Source organism: Diceros bicornis, chromosome 27 (assembly GCF_020826845.1).
Source record: "Diceros bicornis minor isolate mBicDic1 chromosome 27, mDicBic1.mat.cur, whole genome shotgun sequence".
Classification (NCBI taxonomy): domain Eukaryota; kingdom Metazoa; phylum Chordata; class Mammalia; order Perissodactyla; family Rhinocerotidae; genus Diceros; species Diceros bicornis.
The window spans coordinates 20,307,578-20,328,903 of record NC_080766.1 but is presented as its reverse complement, the minus strand read 5'-3'; the positions used below and the strand labels follow the sequence as shown (position 1 = coordinate 20,328,903).

The 21,326-nt window shown below is 37.1% G+C and overlaps 1 protein-coding gene across 1 annotated transcript in view; it reads left to right on the top strand.

Annotated features, from left to right (window-relative positions):
• TMPRSS15 (transmembrane serine protease 15) overlaps nt 1-19,965 on the top strand; it is a 141,059-nt gene extending 121,094 nt beyond the window's left edge. The window contains exons 22-25 of the mRNA XM_058522952.1: nt 8,852-9,033; nt 10,313-10,408; nt 14,178-14,317; nt 19,686-19,965. Coding sequence (XP_058378935.1) covers nt 8,852-9,033; nt 10,313-10,408; nt 14,178-14,317; nt 19,686-19,841 — 574 coding nt within the window. The 3' untranslated portion in view covers nt 19,842-19,965. The remainder of the gene's footprint in view (nt 1-8,851; nt 9,034-10,312; nt 10,409-14,177; nt 14,318-19,685) is intronic.
• Nucleotides 19,966-21,326: the final 1,361 nt, after the last annotated feature.

Sequence of the window (21,326 nt, the reverse complement as noted above, 5' to 3'; positions counted from 1 at the left end):
CTTATCTGCTACACCACTGGGCCAGCCACTGTCATTGACTTTTGATAGTTTCACTATTATATGCCTTGGAGAAAGTCTTTTTGAATTGATGTAACTAGGAGTTCTGTTGGCTTCATGTACTTGTATGTCCAGTTCCTCCCCCAGGTTTGGGAAGTTCTCAGCTATTATTTCCTTGAACAAGCTCTTTGCTCCCTTCTCCCTCCATTCTCCCTTTGGGATACCTGTAATTCTTATGTTACTTTTATAATTGAATCAGACATTTCTTGAAGAATTTCTTCATTTTTTAAAAATCTTAGTTCTCTCTCCTCCTCTACCTGAATCATGTCTGGATTTCTATCTTCAAGGTTACTAATTCTCTCCTCCATAAAGTTTGCTCTATTTTTTCTGCTTCCCACATTATTTTTTATCTCATTAATTGTGTTCTTCATATCTAGAATTTCTTTTTTTTTTTTTTTTAGGGCTTCAGTCTCTTTGATGAAATATTTCTTCTGTTCATTAATTTTATTCCTGAGCTCATTGAACTGTCTTTCTGAGTTTTCTTGTAACTCATTAAGTTTCTTTATGACAACTATTTTGAATTCTCTGTCATTTAGATTGTAGTCTTCTGTGACCTCAAGTTTGGTTTCTGCAGAATTGTCATTTTCCTTTTGTTCTGCAGTGTTACTGTTGCTCTTCATGGTGTTTGATGAATTGATCCTCTGCCCGGGCATTTGTGGTAGTAATCACCTTTTCTTATTTGGGTACAGCTTTGGTTACTTTGGTTCTGGTCACCTGTGTCTCATATTCCTCCACTGGGTCTCTGCGTGCTTGGATGCTGCTGTACCATGCACCACCTGTGCTACTGTTCCTGGGTTGTCTTGGGGTGCTGGTTGCACCACTGCCAGGGGTGCTGGGTCCACAGGTGTCATTGTCACTGGTGGGGGCCTGGGGACCCGGGGACTTGTATACAGCCCCTGCTGCTGGTGGATCTGGTATTGAGGTTGCCCCCGCTGGGGACTGGGTCACCAGTTCTGCTGTTGTTCCTGTTGTTTCTGGTCACAGATACCACCAACCACTGCTGGCAAGGGGGTAGGGGTTGTTTTTTCTGTTCCCACCCTGTTTGCTTGTAATTGTGCCAGTTGGGCCACTTTGTGTTCATGTGGGCCAGGTACAGATGCTTAGTGGAGCACCTTCTTTTTGGCTTGGTAGCCACCTCTTGGTGGATCGTACTTGTGCAGGTGGCGTACCTTCACACAAGGTAAGAGCCTGAGCTGCCACCCCTTGGTGGGGAGCATTTGCATAGGCAGGGCCACTGTGGCACAGTGGGTGCTCCTGCAGGCCAGGCTACTGCTCCACAAGAATTCACATGGTGGGCCAGCTTGCCCCCACCTCCACTCACAGTCTCACTGGCCACTGTGTGAGGATCCGCAACTGGATCACTGCCACTGAGGAGGTGGAGGGGGCTGCTTCTCTAGATCTATTGCTTCCCAGGGGTCCAGTCCACCCACCTTCAGATATGTAGCTGCATGGATCTCTCAGGCATCCTGTTATGCTGTGTAGGGAATCCTCTGTTGGTTAATGGATGTCTGTTTAATTGTAACTTAGAGGGGAGAGACAAAGGAAAAAACTCACTCCACCATGATGCTGACATCACTCCAATATATCTTCATTCTTTGAGAACTTCTTTACTTTCTGGCAAAATAAGAAGTTCCAGGTTTATCTTGTACTTTCCCTGCCCTAGTCCTCAAATCAAGCTTTCTACAAGAAACCCCAATTCCATTAGCTAATTTTAGTTCCTTTTACATTTAAAAAACAAGATCTTGTGTGCACCTTGCTACTGCTGGTGTATCCTGTTCTTAGATCCTCTCAATAGACATAACTGTATACCTATAAATATGAACTCAAAATGAAAGCTCCAACTCAAATAAAATATCACAGGGTACATTCTAGTCTTTTCTCTTTCCATATTTGTAACTCATCTCCAATAATGAGAAACCTTGTTCTTACTATCCACAAAATATTTATGTACTTGCTCAAGGTTAGAACACAAAAATTAGTTTGAGAATTGTTAACCTATACTACTGTGTAAAGAAAACTTACCAACCAGAGTTTAATATTTGTTTTCCATCTTTTTCCTACTGACATATAGCAAAATGCATAATCTTAAGTGTACAGTTTGATGAATTTTGAAAATGCATATGTCTCTGCAACCCATACTCCTATCAAGACATGAAACATTTCCATCACCTGGAAAGTTCTCTCATACCCCTTTCCAGTCAATCACCATCCCTGCTTCCAGAAGCAACCACTATTCAGTCTCTTGGGTGGGCAGTAATACATAGATTTACAGTCTGGATCATATCTATTGAATAGACATATATTAATGTTGAAATTATCCATAGAGAGGCCTCTTGACAATCTTCCATTCTTTAGTTTGCTCCTCAAAGAAGGCCAAATGCATCATAAGGATCACTTCATTCTTTATTGAAACAGTTGCTTGAAACAGGTGTTAACATTCTTGAAATAGATGATTTCAGGTATGAGGTGTTTGGGGGTATGGCAAGAAATACACACCACTATTTATACTTTATTTAGTGCTAAATTAATTTAACTTATATAGCTAATAAAAAAAACTTTGAAAACCAATTTTTTAAACTGTTAAGTATTGATTAGAAAGTAATATTACTTAATTAATTGATACTGCAATTTCAATTTAAAATTTGGATTGTGTTGAATGCCTCAAACACTTTAAATATGACTAGGACACAGAACATACACAAATAAAACACTTAAAAAACTAATTTATTTCTACTTAAACCTACTCTAAAAAATAAACATCATGGGTTAATCATTTCTTTATCTATTTATCTACCTATTCGTATGGCTTTAGGAGATTAGATTAAGAATTAATATATTATCTCCTTCAGGTTACAGAAATACTACAATATTTTTTCAAGATTATAGCAATTTTGTAGATCAAAAAGAAGAGGAGCGTTTTCTTAGGCCAGTAGAGAGTTCAAAATTAGATTAGTGACTTAACGGTTTTTGGTTACAGCATAGATCTTGGTTCCTTTTCTAAGGTATTTCAAGTTTTAGCTACTAGTCATCTTTGTGACAATTAAAATTGTCTTATAGTATCACTAGGACTTTTTATATTTATACCTTTTGCATAGGTTTTTATCAATTTCCAAACTTGCGTCTCCTCCCTAAAGTTATATAGTCTTTAGATCTCCCTTGGCCCTTGTTATGTAACCCTATTTCTTGATATTATTCTACTTGCACTATTTTAAATAACATATTCCTTATTAACAAATATCTTATTATAATCATTAGTCCACCCAGAAATTTTATTTCCTAGAAGTTACAGTATCATATCTCTGCAGTTAACTCTATTTTGAGAACTAATTCATCAACTTGAATCACATTATTGGCCCTTCCTTCTCCTTAGTTACTTTGTGTCACCACTTGAGCTGATGTGGCTTGATACACAACTCCCTTCACTTTACCAGGCTATTATGCATGACCAGTGATGGTGCTCAATCTTTCTGGCTCCTGGATTGCTTCCTGTTTTTCATATATTCATTCAGTCAAATAATACTTACTGAGCACTTATCCTGTGCCAAGCATTGTTTTAAGTTTTGAGGATGGTAGTGCTCTGCAGACCAACAGAATCCTTGCCCTAATAATGCTTATATTATAGGCTAGGGCAGAAAAACAGAAATCTCAAGAAGCCTGGCTCTTGCTGTTGACCAGGAAGTGGTTGGCAGAGGGGTAGGAACGAGATTGGAGATGTAGGCAGGACCAAATCCTAGACCCTGCTGAGGACTCAATAGACCACGGTAAATGGGATGTGAGACCATTTGAGAGGCTGAAGAGTGACATTATCTGATCAGGCTGCTTTGTGGAGATAAGACTGTTCGAATGAGCAAAAGTGAAATCAAGGGGACCAGTTAGAAAGAGACAACAGTGGGCCTAGGATTGTAGCTGAGGAAGCTGGTTAAATGGCTGGATCTCATTAGTAAGTTCAGATGGTTAGAGTCATCTGAATTGACTAATGATCAGAGACAGATAAGGAGTAACGAAAAGAGAAGAATCAAGGGTTTGGGTCTGAGCAACACGGTGAGTGTTGATATCATTTATTGAGATGAGGAAAATGGGAAGAAACAGGATTGGAAAGAGAATAAGAATTTTGATTTTTATCTATTAAATTTGGGACTTCTTGCTAGAATCCAAATGATATTTATCGTCCAGTTGGCATGTGGGCATGTGAGTCTAGAGTTCAGAGGAGAAATTAAGAATTGAAATAAAAATTTGGAAGTTTTCAGCATGTTGCTGGTATTTAAAGTCATGGCATTGGATAAGATCATCTGTGGAGTTAGTGTAAATGGAGAAGAGAAGAAGGCAGAGGGCAGAACTCTGGCGTACTCTAAATGTTTAGATTTTGAGAAGAAAGAAAAGAGCTGGGGGGAAAAAACTGAGGAAAAGCAGAGAGTGAAATGAAAGGAAAATCACCATGGAGAGTCCTGGAAGTCAAGTGAAGAAAGGTGCTCAAAGATGATTCCTTAAATTTCTAGAAATAATCCACCAGGTCAAATAATGCTGAGGATTATTTGGCTTACTCCTGGTTCCCTGTACTTACTTCCCTTTCTTACACTTAAACAAAGAAGTGCATACCTACATTTTAAAAACAGATTTCTACTTAATAAATGAAATAAAAATTTCCACATATATGAACCTCTTATCATTACCCATGAAAAGGAATAATAATTGAACATATCCTTGCTGTCCATCCTCCTTTTTCAATACAATTACCTTTTACACACTTTAATTTTTCTCTTTTGAGTTTTATTACGGACTGATGGCCCTTCATTAACAATTTACTTTATTAACTAAAATAACTATTATGATTATTATATTATGCTCATGTTGTTAAAACTGACCAGTGTTATCCCATGTAATCTGACTCCTTTGTTCTTTTAAAATCACCCCTGATATTCTTGAAATTTTTCTTACTTTCTGACAGTGACACCATATTTCAGAGACATCCTAATTTTTACTTGCCTTAAAAACCAGAATTGTCTATGCCCCTAGGAATCCTTTCTCCCTTCTGTGGAGAATAATAATAGAGATCTAAAGCACTGTGCTGGGGTAAAACATTGGGGTTGACAGTGGGCAAGTTTGACTAAAATACCACCTTTGATTATAGTAGAACAGAATAAATATTTCAACTTACAGTTATGGATTCCATTGGTTTTTCTTCTTTTAGCATATTGTGCTACTCTATCAGAATTATCTTACCATATTTACTTTCTACCACAATAAAAATCCCACTTAAGAATGGACATCCTCATGCTCCGAGTACTGAAGTTATTTACACACCAGCACATACCGTATAGAGAGGCATAGTATTAGTTCATCTCATCCAGTGCAAAAATCTATGGAGCACCTACTGTGTGTCAAGTATGCTAGTCTTTGTGGTTACAGAGTCAGGAATACATGTCTTTTTGTTTCCTCCCAACCTGTGCCTTTCTTCCCTTGCCATTGAGAAAAGCATTTTGCTTCGACAAGGCAGGCAAAGGTGAACTATAGCAGAAATTCAACCAATTCTCCCTACCAAAAGGTATCCTATTTCTGCCACCTTTGACCTCTGCTGGATTGGAGCTTGCCTATCCAACAAAGTTATCTCCTTTTCCCATCCACACCTGTCTTCTATCCTATAGCTTTTTCTTGCTTTACTAGAATGTAGATGCTTTGAGACAAGAAATTTTTAAAACATACTAAGTCCCCTCTCTTCATCTGCAATGATTTCTCTAAAGGCTTTCTTCTCCCATCTCTCAACCTTGGGTGAATGGAAAAGCTAGGAAGGTTTCCATATTGCTCAATATCCCAACAGTGATTATGAAGTACAGATTCTTGGATCCCCCTCTAAACTTCCAAACTAGAAACTCCAGAGGTGGAAATTAGGAATTGAATTTTTAGCACATTCCTTAGGTGTTTCATAAAATTTAAGTACCATTGGCTATAACATCTGTATTCTCAAGTCATTTTCCTCTAAGCGAAGGATGTAGTTGTTCTAATGGTGTCTGTGTTGGTGTTGGGCTTGTGGGGAAGTCCATACACACAGAATGGTTTGCGGAGTGGGACTTGAGAAAGAAATGCAAATGATACATGCTGGAGGGATATTTCCTTCCTATAGTGCTACTTATGGGTGCAGGAGAAATACAAACATGAAAAAGAGGCTATTTTCCATGTAGCACAATAACAATTTTAGAAGTCATTAAGAATATGTTAGATTAACATTGCTGTAAGTTGTATTTAATTAGACCAGTAGCTTGAATCACATATGTTTAATCTTCACAATTTGTGGTTCATGTATTGGTTTTCTACTCAAAACCTTAAAATAATGAGAGGAAATGGTCACTCCTAAACTTTGTGCTACCTACAAGCTCTCTTATATCAGTAATTATATTTATAGTTCTCGGATAGGGTGCAGTACTTACAAAAGAGAAGAATTTGGGAGTTTACTCTTTTTTCTGAACTGCATTATTTTATCATTGATTTAAATCTGTAGCAAATAAACTACTCATGTCTCTCTGAACTTCTATGTGATTTTTTTCTGAAGATAAAATATGTAGAAGGCATTTAAGGAGATAATCCAATCATTTTTGATAATTAAATGTACTCTATTAACTTCAAAGGAGAATCTATATAATAGGCTCATACTCTGAGCAAAAATGTTAATAGTTATTATTTAAATGTTATATCATTAATATTATTTATACAAATAATTTAGATACAGATATAAATATTAATACAATACATTGGTAATATAAATACTATAATTATAATGCAAACTATAATATATATAAATAAATATAATTAAATGCAAAATAGGAAACATATGGTGTGGCAACTGTAAGATTCATTTTTTTGTAAATATTGAGTAAACGTATAAATTAAAGCTTGAGTAAAAACCATACAATTCTTAAAAACATCTAATTTCCTGTTACCTGTCAGTCCTAACAGGCTTGCTAGTCAAGTGACAACCGTGACCAGATGAGCTTTAGGAAACACACTTAAACATGTGAAAGAGAAAGAAGTTCAGAGATAGGACACCAGGGAAGAGATTCACTCTACCTGTGCTCCTTGAGTAGGCCAAGGTGGGCAGGGGAGTCCCGGGAACAGCAGGAGTGAGGTGCAGTCAGAATGCCTGCAATTATCAGTGTGCCCAGCGTGGCCGAAGTACTGATTCCTCTGACTTGGAGAAGGGAAAGTGAGAAGGCCTCTTGACAAGCAAACAGGGCCTCAGCAGCACCACAATGCCCTCCTGGCCCAGCGTCTGGGCCCGTAAGGAGCTGCCGCCAACAACCAAGAGCAGAGACATCTTCTGCTACCTGAGCCCAGATAACCCAATGGGAGGGCATGTCTCTCCCTCCTGTCCCCCCAACTCTCCCCTCATGTTCTCAACCCCTCCCACAGAACCCTGGCCACAGCTACAGGAGGCACCCCAGTATGCTGGTGCAAGTAAGTGCAGCCTCTAAAGTCAGACAGTCCCCATCCAGATCTCTGCCCTACCATTTAAACTATCGGTACCCAGTTTGTTCTAATGGTAAAATCCACGGCACTGTGGTAAGGATGAAACGAGATGAAGCAGTCAAAGTAGTTTTGGCACTACACTTGGCACAGAGTAGGTTCTGCATAAATGGGAGTCATTCTATTGCTCTAAAGCACTTAAGGAAGTTTCCTCAGATTTTAATGCAGTGCGGTTATCAGTGGAGGCTTACCAGATGCTTGGGCATTCCTTGGCTTTATTGATGACCGCTACATGATCAGACATGATCCTTTGGGAAATATAACAAAGTGATGAATAGATAGACAGATGGACTTGAGATAACTCCAAGCACTTTATACATTTGTAGGTGACTTGGACCTTAACGTTTGAAATATCATGTTTAACTAGGCATTTGCAACTATTAAGAATTAAATCACTAAGTCTGCTATAATTGAAGTTATTAAATTTTGACTTCATTGTGAATATCACTTAATCAGCTTAATTCCAATTGTTCACTGGTAATTTCTTGGAGTGAAGATATTGCAGGCGAGTAGCACAGTTAGAAGTCCCTGCACACTTTCAAATTATAATATCCTATCCAATTTGATCTGTCCTATAACACAAATGTTATCTTTTGCCAATACATTATCAATAGCCAGAATTGTATATGGAAAATTAATCAAGTTCACTGTACATGGAAATTATTCAAGTTCATATGTTAAATTATAAGCATCATAGTAGGTTTCATCGCTAACCTTAACTCTGTGTGAATTCAGTGACCCCCCTAAACATGAGAACACTCCTGAACCTCCCATTACTACTATAGCTGCTGTGTTTGTCTGAAGAAACCCTGGACCAAGATGCAGCCTCCACAGTGGAATGTGATCTAAAGCAATGGTTCTTAAACCTGGCCATATATCAGCATGAACTTGGAGATTTCATTTAAAAATGTTTTTGAAAAATTCCCCAGCTCCATCCCAGACTCTTTAAATCAGAGATAGAGACGGGAGCAGTGTTATTCAAAAGCACTCCAGGTAATTCTAATGTGAAACCAAAGTTGAGAACCACCATCTAGAACTAGAGATCAAGAGATGATTTAAGAGAAATGATAAAGAGAGATTAGCACTAATTAAGACTTCCTCTATGATCTGATCAGAAAAATAAAAATTAATGGAATATTTTTAAGGAAGAATCCTTTGGAGAAATTCAAGAACATTTTAGGATGGAAACACAGAGTTCTGAAATATCTACTACAAAGATCTCTAGAAAGTAACTGCAGTGGTTGGAGAGTTTCTTATACTTCTTTATTATAATCTGCAGGAGAAATCTAGAGCCCTCTAAGTGGAAAGCAGTCCTAGGCCTGCATATGACATCGAATCTGACTTCTTCTCATGTAGTAACCCGGTTGATAGATCAAATTGTCATAAACCCACATTACAATAAACGGAGAAAAGACAGTGACATCGCCATGATGCACCTTGAATTTAAAGTGAATTACACAGGTAAAAGAAATCACTTTCAGTCATTTTATCTGCCTAAGTTAATTCAGATTTTTTACTTTAAATATTATCAATACCAATGCATTAATAGTCCATAAATTTGGATAATTTGTTATAGAAATCATTATAATTTAAATGGCATTAGAGAATGGAGAGAAACATATTGAATTACCTTCTCGAGGTGTTTAAATTCAACTTTCTAGAAAGTTGACAAGTAGAATAAAACTTCTGGAGCCTTCTCTAACAGTGAATTCAAAGGAGCAGCCCAGAGAAAATAGGTCATATTATAATGCATGCCTTCTCCATTTCTCATGTGAAAGAAAAGCAGTCTCTCTGTCACAAAGGCCAGAGTAGGACAAACTGAGAGAAGAAGCTATGTGCTAAGAGCAAAGTGAGTAAAACTTGTATCCAGAGGATGAATTTTTTAAAGGAGATTCAGTAATATTGATAAAGTGGCAGGTGGAAGACTTGCTCCTAATACCTAGATAATGTGCAAGAAATCATGTGTGGGAGTGAACTTTGCCCTGAAGGGCTCTGCTCACCTCCCACCTTTGCTCTGAAGACTGTGCCAATCCCCAGTTAGGAGAAAGTGCTGCCGTCTCTGTACTCACGGAGCTTGGTCTCTGCACGTGTTTCAGCACCTCTCAAAAGCAGACGATCACTGGTTAGTTATAGAGCCCTGTCCTGGAGGGTAAGCACCACATCTTCATTTTTGTGTCTGCCCTGGGTCTTACAAGCAGTGGGTACTCGTGTAAACATGAGGTGGCTTGCAAATTGTTGGAGAAGGACATTCAAAGTCAGTGACCAGTGCTAATGCTCGCATAAGTGCCCTGTAAAACAGTCCTCTAAAAGCTTTTCTAATGTGGAGATAATTGGGGAAAATCAAAAAAACCTCAGAACGTTTGCCCAAGTTTCTCTTAATCGGTCCTGAAAAACAGCTTTACCAAGATTTTCACAGAAGTGGCGCTACTTTCTAATAAGTACAATGACTATTTAAAAATCAAATATAAATGATTAACTCCAGAACTAAGACATTGTTAACATCATAAAAAAGTAATTAAGAGACAATGTAGAGGACCCTAAAAGGCCACCAGTGGTACCTAATCCACTTCAAAGTGCTGCTCTGAAATGCTTCTTTCCCCTAAGATTGATGTCTAAAAAACGTTCAGGCAGGATAAAACAAAAATACAAGTTTTTTTAGATGAAATGTTGAAAACGATTGATTTTTAAAACTTGTTGGAAACACAAGTGTGTCTGGTCTTGTTTTTGTTTTGTTTTCCAGATTATATACAACCTATTTGTTTACCAGAAGAAAATCAAGTTTTTCCTCCAGGGAGAGTTTGTACTATTGCTGGCTGGGGGACGGTTGCATATCAAGGTAAATTATCAGACTCAGAAAAAAAGAAAATGCTTACTACTACAAAGTATGTTATTACACTATGCTGTGAATATTGTCAACGTTTTTTGCAACTCTTATACTGTAACAGTTTTTGCACTATCTCCTAAAAGCACTGTCAGTCTTATCTTCATATGTTGTATATTTGTGTAGCTTAAAATTTTTTGCTAGTTTTAAAAAATGTTTCCAGATTGTATAGAGCATATTAAAAACAAATAATCCTTACTGAAGGGGAATTCAAGCATCCCCTAAATTCAGTATTTAATTTGAGTATTATAAACACTCTGATAAGAGAAAAGATACATCTATTAAAGTGAATATAATCAAAGGTTAGAAAAATTTGTTTTTGTAAAGCACATTGATGAAGTCTCATCAAAATAAAGTACCAACATGGGACTGGCCCCATGACCTAGTCATTAAGTTCAGCATGCTCTGCTTCAGCAGCCCAGGTTTGGTTCTGGGGCACAGACCTACACCATTCATCAGCAGCCATGCTGTGGCGGCCACCCACATATAAAATAGAGGAAGATTGGCGCAGATGTTAGCTCAGGGACAATCTTCCTCAAGTGAAAAAAAAGAGGAAGATTGGCAACAGATGTTAGCTCAGGGCAAATTTTCCTCAGCAAAAAAAAATAATAAAATCTCATCAAAAGCCAAATTATTACCTGTTATATTTCCCAAATCAATAAAACTATATTTATCATATAAAGGTCTCACACTCACATTCCCTGTAGGAGAAGGAAATCCTTTTGTATTTCAACATGCTGATTCTGCCTACTGACGAGAAGACTCAGCTATGGCACAAATCTTACATTGAAGACTAGAAATTGATATACCATTGACTCATTAGCATTATTTAATGTAACATGTTTTCCAAACACAGAACAGACGCATATTAAAACTAACCAAATATGATTAAGAAAAAAAAGAATTCCAGTATTTCATATCCTCTAAATATAACCACAAGGCTCATTGAGTTTGAATTTTTTTTTCCTCCTTTTTTTGCTGAGGAAGACTCACCCTGAGCTAACATCTGTGCCAATCTTCCTCTATTTTGTATGTGGATCACCACCACAGCATGTCCGCCAACAAGTGGTGTAGGTCTGCACCTGGGAACCAAACCTGGGCCGCCCAAGCAGAGTGCACCAAACTTAACCACTAAGCCACAAGGCTGGACCCTGGAATTTCTAATATGAGTTACTCCATCTAGAACAGAGTTTGACCACTCATTAATAATTAAGCAAAAAGGAAAGGCCCTATAGTTTGGTGGGAGACCTGGCCTCTGTAGTCACAACAGATCTCAGCCACAATATTTAAAAATCCTAATTCTATGTAGGATGAAAAGGCACAAAATATTGCAGAGAGTTGCAGGTCCCATAAGCAAAGCATTCACAGCTAAAATATCCTTACTTCTTATAAAAGAAAGCATGAAGTTCTAAGTCAAATCCTTGCCTGATGATTCAGACAAAGATTCTCCACAGCAATTACATTATATTGCTGAAAATGCCCCATGTCTCTGTCCATAAAGTGTATTGAAGTCAAAGACTGTATATCCTTCTGTTTTCTCTACTTGAAAAATGTCATGATTTATTACATTTGAAATCTAAAGAGTAAAAATGATTTCTAGATAGATATTTTCTCTATCAGACTTCAAACTAGAAGACATTTATGACCACAATGTAGACTCTTCAAAAACAAATTATCTACTAACAAAATTTAAGACTCTTTATTCCATAGGAAATGGGTATTTTTTTAAGAGCTGAGTAAACTTGACTCACATTTACTTTTTGTTACTAAAGATATACATTTAATTGACTTAAGAAAGGTCTCTAAGAGTGATACGGAGCCAAGAAAAAAACCGTTATCTGAGATCAGTTTCATTTAGGAATAAACAGCCAGATCATGTTTAAATATTGCCTGAGTGACAGCAATTTTAATGAATTTTATCTTATGATTTCCAGCTACCTAATTTCATAAGATTCCAGTTTCCTCTCTTTTGAGTATATTATACTAATTAATTAGCTAGGAAAACCATGAACATATTGTTTACTGGGGAAAAATGAAGTAATATTAGTTTGTTAAATTAAGACAATTAGTGAACTTAAAATAACTTTACTGACATTTTTATGTATTTTTTCTGTGTGTATATGTATATTCTCACTTATTCTCATGGCAACTCATGTTGACAAATAAATATTAAATATAAGACCACTGCTCAAATTTTCTTTTACCAAAGAGTTTTATCATACACCCAACCAGTTTTTGTGTGTGTGTGTGAGGAAGATGGTCCCTGAGCTAACATCTGTGCTAATCTTTCTCTATTTTGTACGTGGGATGCCACCACAGCATGGCTTGAGGAGCAGTGTGTAGGTCCATGCCTGGGATCCAAACCGGCAAATCCTGGGCAGCTGAAGTGGAGCACGCGAACTTAACCACTACACTGCCAGGCTGGCCCCCCAACCAGTTTTTTTTTATTCCTTGACAATCAACAAAGTTGGTTTTGATTTTTATTATAAAACTAAAATCTACCAGCCCATCCTCGATCTTTATAGGAAGGATGACAGTGAGATGAATTTTTTCCTCCATCTTAACCACTCCAATTTGCTTTCTTAAGTAAATCCATTGTCAAACTTTGAAAGTCATCCAGTCATGTGCCGCTGGAGTCACTGGCACCAGCTGGAAATAGCCAGCTGTGCACATCTTCTCCCAACTCCATGTTCACTGTCGCGCTGGTACCTTGAAGTCAGCCATGGTTGGAGTGTTTATACCAGGCAAATCAGCAGACGATATGCATTGGGGCTTTTTTTTCTTGAAAACCAGTTATCAAACATTTACCAACACACCACTGAGTTATGCATATGTTGCTTGTGCCTAAATTATACACACACACACACACACACACTTGTTTGTTTCCTTCCTATCTTTTAGTGCATGTATTAAACTTAGCTGGAAATGAGGTCACATATATTTTTGCAATAAGACTGGCTGTCATATGTACTAACTTATCCTCAACTTTCTGCCTCTCTTAAGGAGCCAAATAGAATTGCTAATTATTAGAAAGTACTTATCATGTATCTTTTCTGGGGTGCTAGACACCTGTTTGCTTCACGTCCCTCTTGAGACTAGTATTTCAGTAAACAGAGATTCATGCTTCCAGTCGATGAGTCATTTTGTAAAAAGCATGGAAGTACACTTAGCTACAAAATGCCTCTTTTCTCTTCACCTGCACATGGATGACAAGCTGATTGCCCTTAGACCAGGGCCCAGTTCATCTGAGCTTTGTTGCTGCTCCACGCGCACCTGCTCACTCACACAGCGTCACAAAGGAGCTGAGTGCTATTAGAAGGGAGCACCTCTTCAGGTGCCAAATGAAAAGCTCTTCTGGATTTCTGAGCAATTGCTAATTTCCATGAATGAAACTCTTTGTGCTGGTGGGCTTTTTTCCCCCATGAGCAATACCGTAACTGTTTAAAATTACTGAAATGCCTAAAGACTGTCAAGTCCAATCCACCATTCCTGCTAGCCCTTGGGAACTAAAGAAGTGCTTTACTGTTATCCATTTGGCAAAATGTGCAGACGGGCTTTATGATGTGCTTTAAAGTACAAGGTTTAGCATTTCGTTCCATTATAAATACACACAGTACTCAATAATGAGAGTGAACTATTGAAGTAAATAAGACTGATGGTGGCTCATTCAACGATGTGTGTTGATCAGTTCTGACTGGCTGGCTGCATTATCCATCTTGAACAGGTTCTACTGCAGACATATTGCAAGAAGCTGATGTCCCTCTTGTATCAAATGAGAAATGCCAACAACAGATGCCAGAATATAACATCACAGAAAATATGGTTTGTGCAGGCTATGACGAAGGAGGAGTAGATTCCTGTCAGGTAAAGATAGAAAACTGCTCGCCCTACATTTCCAGAAAGCATTACTAGAAAATGATTTCACAGCTTAACAATGATTCAGGAGTAAAGGAATCATCAGGGTCTTCATTTCTTCTTTTATGAAACTGTGACTTTTCACTTTTGTTTGTGGCCTATTTACATAGTACTCCTGGGTAGACCTGAGCATTAGAAACAAAATTAATTTTTATCAACAAGAGTTATAAATCAGATGATGATTTAGAGACTAGGCATAAAATGTGAATGTGTGAGACAGCCAGGTAAAATATGCACGAGTGGGCCTGGGGGTGAGCTGGAGAGGGTACACCTTAGCTAAAAAGCATTTATTTTCAAATCCCAATTCTTTAAAACTCTACGCAAAATGAAAACAAATGAACAAAAACAGGTCTGAGTGCCTGCTTGGCCTATCAGCCTCTGATTTTCAACTGTGATTTAGAGTATGATCTAGGTGTCCAGTGACTGGAAATAATTTCTGGATGAAAACCAACCTGGATAGCCTGGTTAGAGCCAGTTTACAGCCAACCACTTGCAGGAAGGTAAATAAAGAATTTACTTGACAGCCTCATGTAACCCTGGATCTGGAACTCCTAAACTAGAATTTTCATATTATTTTTTACATTTCATTTTAGAGATGTAATAACATAACTCACTGAATATCAGTCCTGCAATATATTTGAAGTATCAATAGTTTTTGACTTGGGCAAAAAAGAAAACTTCGGAGAAAACTCTTACCCACAAACTACCCTCATGGAAGACAAAAACATCTCACCCTCTAGAAATAATGTAGCCATCTATTAGCTCCATGAAATCCACATACACTCAACAAATAAAAAGTCAATTCTGCTAGATTTTAGAATTATAATTAATTTTTAGGTGCAGCAGGAAGTGGTCATGAAAACTTGGATTTTGTGCTCAGACTACTCTTATTTGACCCTTGCTTTCACACTTATCCGTGAGATTTTGGGCAAGTCACTTTGGTTTTATTGAGAGGTTTAAATGAGGTAACATATGTAAGACACTAAGTGAGCACTCAAAAATATTAACAGATTTTATTATAAGACTCTGTAAATAAATTATCTGGCATGTTTTCTGTTTTAGAAAATTAATAAAATATTAATGTATTAACATCTACTGGATTGGATTAAACCTGATAGCAATATTGAGCAAATGAATAATTTACAAATGTGGAAGTAGCAATTTATACCATGGGAAAATGGTTTCACTTTGTTAAAGTGTAAACAATCTGTTATGTATGTTAACACATTTGTCATAATAATTTGACTTGATACAAGACTTTCTTAAGAGACACTTAAGCAGATGAATCTGTATAAATATCCTCTAGTTAAGTCAATGTCTCAAGTCATGTTAAACTCTCAGCTTAGTTTTCCATTTATTCTGCTTTAATGTATACTTGCAAATTCAAGACAAATAGGATAGCTTCATTCTTGTTTAAAATTTATCTCCGGATCTTATAGTTTCCTTTTAAAATGAAAAGTGTGCTAAAGGTAAGACATATTGCCACTTAGAGGGAGATTTATAGAATTATTGTTCAGGAGGGAAATCAGCTGTACAACTTCAATTACAGTTAATGGGGGTTGCATGGCAGACACCTCATGCACTAGGTAGAAAATACGACTGCTGATGCTATTGATGTTAGGGTTACATTAAGCCAGTAATTCCTGCCAGATCTCTGAAATCTTATATTGGCTCTGATTTTTAAAGAGCCTAAGTATGTTACTCATTAGCAAGTAAGAGAGCTCCCACACAAGGCAATAGCTTGTGTAATAGAATGTTATCGGATTGAGTAATCAATATTTCAGAGATTTTCTTTGTTCAATTTTAATACTATGTTATATAAAAGGATTAGCTGATTAAATAAGAATGCATTATTTAAAATTATGAACATGTTACTATTGGTACATCACTTGAATACGTTTTTTGAAACATTATTTTTTTCCCCTATAGTGGCAAAGAAATTGCCTTATTAGTTGTTCACACATTCTTGAATATCTTCTGGTTTACCAAAGGCTTGCATTTGCAAGGCAGTTGTTCAGATTTTAAGGGACCACAAGTGGCTGTAGAATGTCCTCTCTATTTAAAACTAAGTAAATGACAAAAACCCATTTTGATAACCATTCAGAGCCTTATTCTATACTAGTGGTTTTCAAAGCATGGCCTCCAATCCAGCAGATCAGCATCACCTGAGAACTTGTTATAGGTGCATATTCTCAGGCCCCACCACAGACCTGCTGAGTCCCAAAGTCTAAAGGTGTGGGGCCCAGCAATGTGTGTTTTAGCATGCCCTCTGGTGATTCTGATGCATACTAAAGTTTAAGAACCACTTCTCCAAACAAAAATGGTCATCAGCTCTTTCACTCAAATACTCATCAAAGAAGGTAGTGATTTTTGTTTTTCTTTACAAATGTAGCATCAAAGTGGAAACATAAATTTTAGCTTAATACTTTATGTTCTCAACACTCATGTTTTTGAAGTACTTACACATCTCTGAGATAGTGGTAGAAGGAAATATCTTCATTGAACAAATCAGAAAATCAAGACGAGGAGAAGTTACAGAACTGAACTCAGTGTAGTCAGATGACGGGAAGTGATGGAACCAAACTTAGATCTCTCAACCAGACAGACCACTCAGCTGTTGGGCATCAAGCCTGCTGGTGGATCCTTCAATAACTGCACCTGACCAGTATGTGCTGGGTAACTTAAAATCCTTGTTCATGTAATCAATGTCTGTATTCCACTGTCTATTAAAAAATTAAATTATTTTAGAAAATATGAAGAAAACTAAAGGATATCTTTTAAAAATATCCAAACAGTTGAGATTTATTTTTAATAATTTATAAGTCACATATATCTTTAAGCCTGTCTTTATTCTTACTTTGGATTGATACTATTCCATGAATATTTCTGAACCCATATTATGGACTAAGGGCTTAGGATGCAGAAATAAAAGTCACAGCCCCTGCTTTCAAACAGCTTGAATACATTTGTTACATCTAGAAAAGAGGTAACGTGTGGTTGCCGATGCAATTTATGCTCCTCCGCACCCAAGACAGAAAAGGTGATTTTATAGGCCACATTTTTTTTCCTTAAGTATAGGTCCCAAAGATAATAAAAAATCAGGCAAAAAGTCTCTCAGGATATTTCTAACATCAAGCTTGGGTTGAAATATTCTATTATACCAGTGATTTCTAACAAAGTACACAAGGCTTTAAAGTCCTTCATAAATATATTTTTAAAAGATTAATTTAAAAATTTTGCACAATATGGGAAAAATATTTGTCAATTCTGGTGCTATATGTTTGCATTATGTTCATTTGTATTACACAGGAATAATCCTGTGCAAATAAAATCTGCGTGATTAACTCTACGAGGCTGCTGTAATTAATAGCTAGGAAAATTAAAAGCATTTCTTCATCAATTGAAATCTCAGATGAAAACACATGTGCCTATCACTAGAAATTATATCAGAAATTTGCCTATTTCAGCTGAAATGTTAAGTTTTTTCAAATTTGATTGCATTTGTCTAATGCCATAAAGTTAATGCTACCCAAGAGAACTAAAATCAACTTTATGTGTGAGTTTTTAGTTTTTCTAAAGTGCATAATGTGGAATAATTGTCTTTTCCACAAAGCCCTTCATGATACTTAGAATGTATCTCCTTCAAAAAAATGATCAGCTTTTAATATATATTTTGGTTGGCATGCTGTTCACAGTTATGCCTTAGAGAATTTCTTAGTACCCATTAAAATGCCATATTGAAAGTGAGAAAACTCTTGTAATAAAAATGCATCATAGAATATTACATATAAAATTGGAACAGCCACTATGGAAAACAGTATTTGTTGTTGTTAAGTGCCATCAAGTCGATTCCAACTCCTAGTGACCCTGTGTACAGCAGAGTGGAAACTGTGGCATAGGTTTCACAGCATCACAGCAACATGCAGCCACCACAATACGAAAACCACCAACAGACAGGTGATATGGTTCCCTGACCTGGAAATAAACCCTGGCCACAATGGTAAGAGTGCCAAATCTTAACCATTAGGTCACTGGGACTGGCCAGAAAACAGTATGAAGGTTCCTTAAAAAATTAAAAATAGGGGCCGGCCCAGTGGCGTAGTCGTGAAGTTCATGTGCTCCACTTCGGCAGCCCAGGGTTTGCGGGTTCAGATCCTGGGTGCAGACCTAAGCACCACTTATCAAGCCATCAAGCCATGCTGTGGCAGGCGTCCCACATATAAGGTACAGGAAGATGGGCATGGATGTTAGCCCAGGGCCAACCTTCCTCAGCAAAAAGAGGAGGATTGGCAACAGATGTTAGCTCAGGGCTAATCTTTCTCACCAAAAAAAAAAAAATTAAAAATAGACTACCATATGATCCAGCTATTCCACTTCTGGGAATATATCCAAAGGTAACAAAAACACTAACTCAAAAAGATATCTGCACTCTGATGTTCATAGCAGCATTATTTATGACAGCCAAGACATAGAAACAACCTAAGTATCAATTGGTGAATGAATGGATAAAGAAGTTGTGGTATACATACACAATGGAATATTATTCGGCCATAAAAAATGAGAAAATCCTACCATTTGTGAGAACAAGGATGGATCTTGAAGGCATTATGCTAAGTGAAATAAGTCAGATAGAGAAAGACAAATAGTGTATGATCTCACTTAAATGTGGAATCTAACAAAAAAAACAATTTCATAGAAAAAGAGATCAGACTTGTAGTTACCAGAGGTGGCGGTGAGGGGAGGGGGAACTGCAGGAAGGTGGTCAAAAGGTACAAACTTCCAGTTATAAGATAAATATGTACTAGGGATGTAATGTACAACATGATGACTATAGCTATAGCTAACACTGCTGTATGATATACAGGTAAGTTGTTAAGAGAGTAGATCCTAAGAGTTCTCATCACAAGGGGAAAATCTCTTCCCTTTATTCTTTTCTTCTTTCTTTTTTATTGTATCTATATGAGAAGATAGACGTTGGCTGAACCTACTATGGCAATTATTTCACAATATATGTAAATCAAACCATTGTGCAGTACACCTTAAACTTATATAGTGATATACGTCAATTCTTTCTCAATAAAACTGGAAAAAAATTACATATACATTATGTTTTAGTTTCCAAAGCTTCTCTGCCTCCTTACTGAGCAGCAAAGGTTCTCATTCTTGACCTAGAGGGATGGTGAGAATATATACAGATGACTTGAGATTAAATCATATTTTTTATCTTTATTTTTGAATTGATTAGCTACAAACAATTTTATATATTTATATCCATTAACCACACATCTACAATTTTCTTTTGCAATTTACTCTTTAGGGGGATTCAGGAGGGCCATTAATGTGCCAAGAAAACAGCAGATGGTTCCTGGCTGGTGTGACGTCATTTGGATACCAATGTGCACGGCCTAATCGCCCAGGGGTGTATGTCCGGGTCTCCAGGTTCACAGAATGGATACAGAGTTTTCTGTATTAGAGTGTTTCCTAAACCAGGCATGAAAATCAGGCAGTTTTTCCATTCCACTCTAAGAACATGGCAATTGAGAGTTTTGTAAAAAATAGTTACTAAAAGCCTTTATTCTTACCTAAGCCACTGAAATCCTGGGAAGGGAGGGCCAAAAGTTAAAATTTATCTTTACAATACAAAGTAACTTTAAAATAATACATTTGGGGGGCCGGCCCGGTGGCGCAAGCGGTTAAGTGCGCGCGCTCCGCTGCGGCGGCCCGGGGTTCGCTGGTTCGGATCCCGGGCGCGCACCGACGCACTGCTTGGCAAGCCATGCTGTGGCGGCGTCCCATATAAAAAAATGGAGGAAGATGGGCACAGATGTTAGCCCAGGGCCGTCTTCCTCAGCAAAAAAAGAGGAGGATTGGCGGATGTTAGCACAGGGCTGATCTCCTCACAAAAAAAAAAATAATAATAATAATACATTTGGTTTTGTTGTGAACAGCTATTCTTTCACAGATATCATCATTTCCTGTATTCTTTATCATTATTTTTATCATCTCTTATTTAAAGGAATGTTATTTTAAAGCATATACTACACACTTAAGAACGTTTAAGCAAAATTAGGAAAAGAAGTGAAATAAACTGTTGTGCACAAAGTATGTTATTGTTTGAAATAAACTGCTGTAAATTATCTAAGTTGCAGCTTAGATTGCTATTAACAGAATCTCAATAGTCTTCCTGATTTTCTATCCAAATGCATTTCCAATCCATTTTGAGTATATTTTTAATATTTTCCTCACTCATAAAAAATATGTATTGTAAGTTCATGTCACAGACCTGGACTAAATTGATTGCACTTTCCTCTCAAATAAGCTAATTAGACAGCAAACCAGCACAAATCTATATATGGCCCTTGTATCAAAATAAAAGGTAAATTAATTGATATGGTCATTCTTCTATTGGGTCATGTTTTACCTGGATTACTTATACTGTCCATTGATTTCAAGTTAGTACTTTTTAAGTTTCAAAAAAATAGTAAGACATACCAAAGAAATGCAACCATCACAAATGTCTTTTTTCTGATTTATGTGTGTTACAGTGGATGATTCTAACATGTGCAAAACTTATTTAGACACAGCTGAATTGCCCATTAGAAGGCCAAAAATGTGGAATAAATGAATTTGCTTCACTGCTTTAATCTCTTGGGTCATTTCCAGAGTAAATGCAAACTTCAATGGAGTTTACCACACAAAATCTATCGATTTATTCAGGAAAACAAAATTCACACCCACTTAATGCGAACACACACACACATACATAGTCTTGCACAGGTCTATTTGGTCCAAAGCAATAGAAGAGAGTAAGGTTTAAAGGAGTTGAAAGAAGGGATCAATCAGTGTCAATTGGCCTTATGGAAGAAAAGAGACTTGGGCTACACCTGAAAGGAACACCATGTAGGTGGGAGTGATCCTGACAGTTTGGGGAGGGGACAGTAAATAATCATGTGTTGTC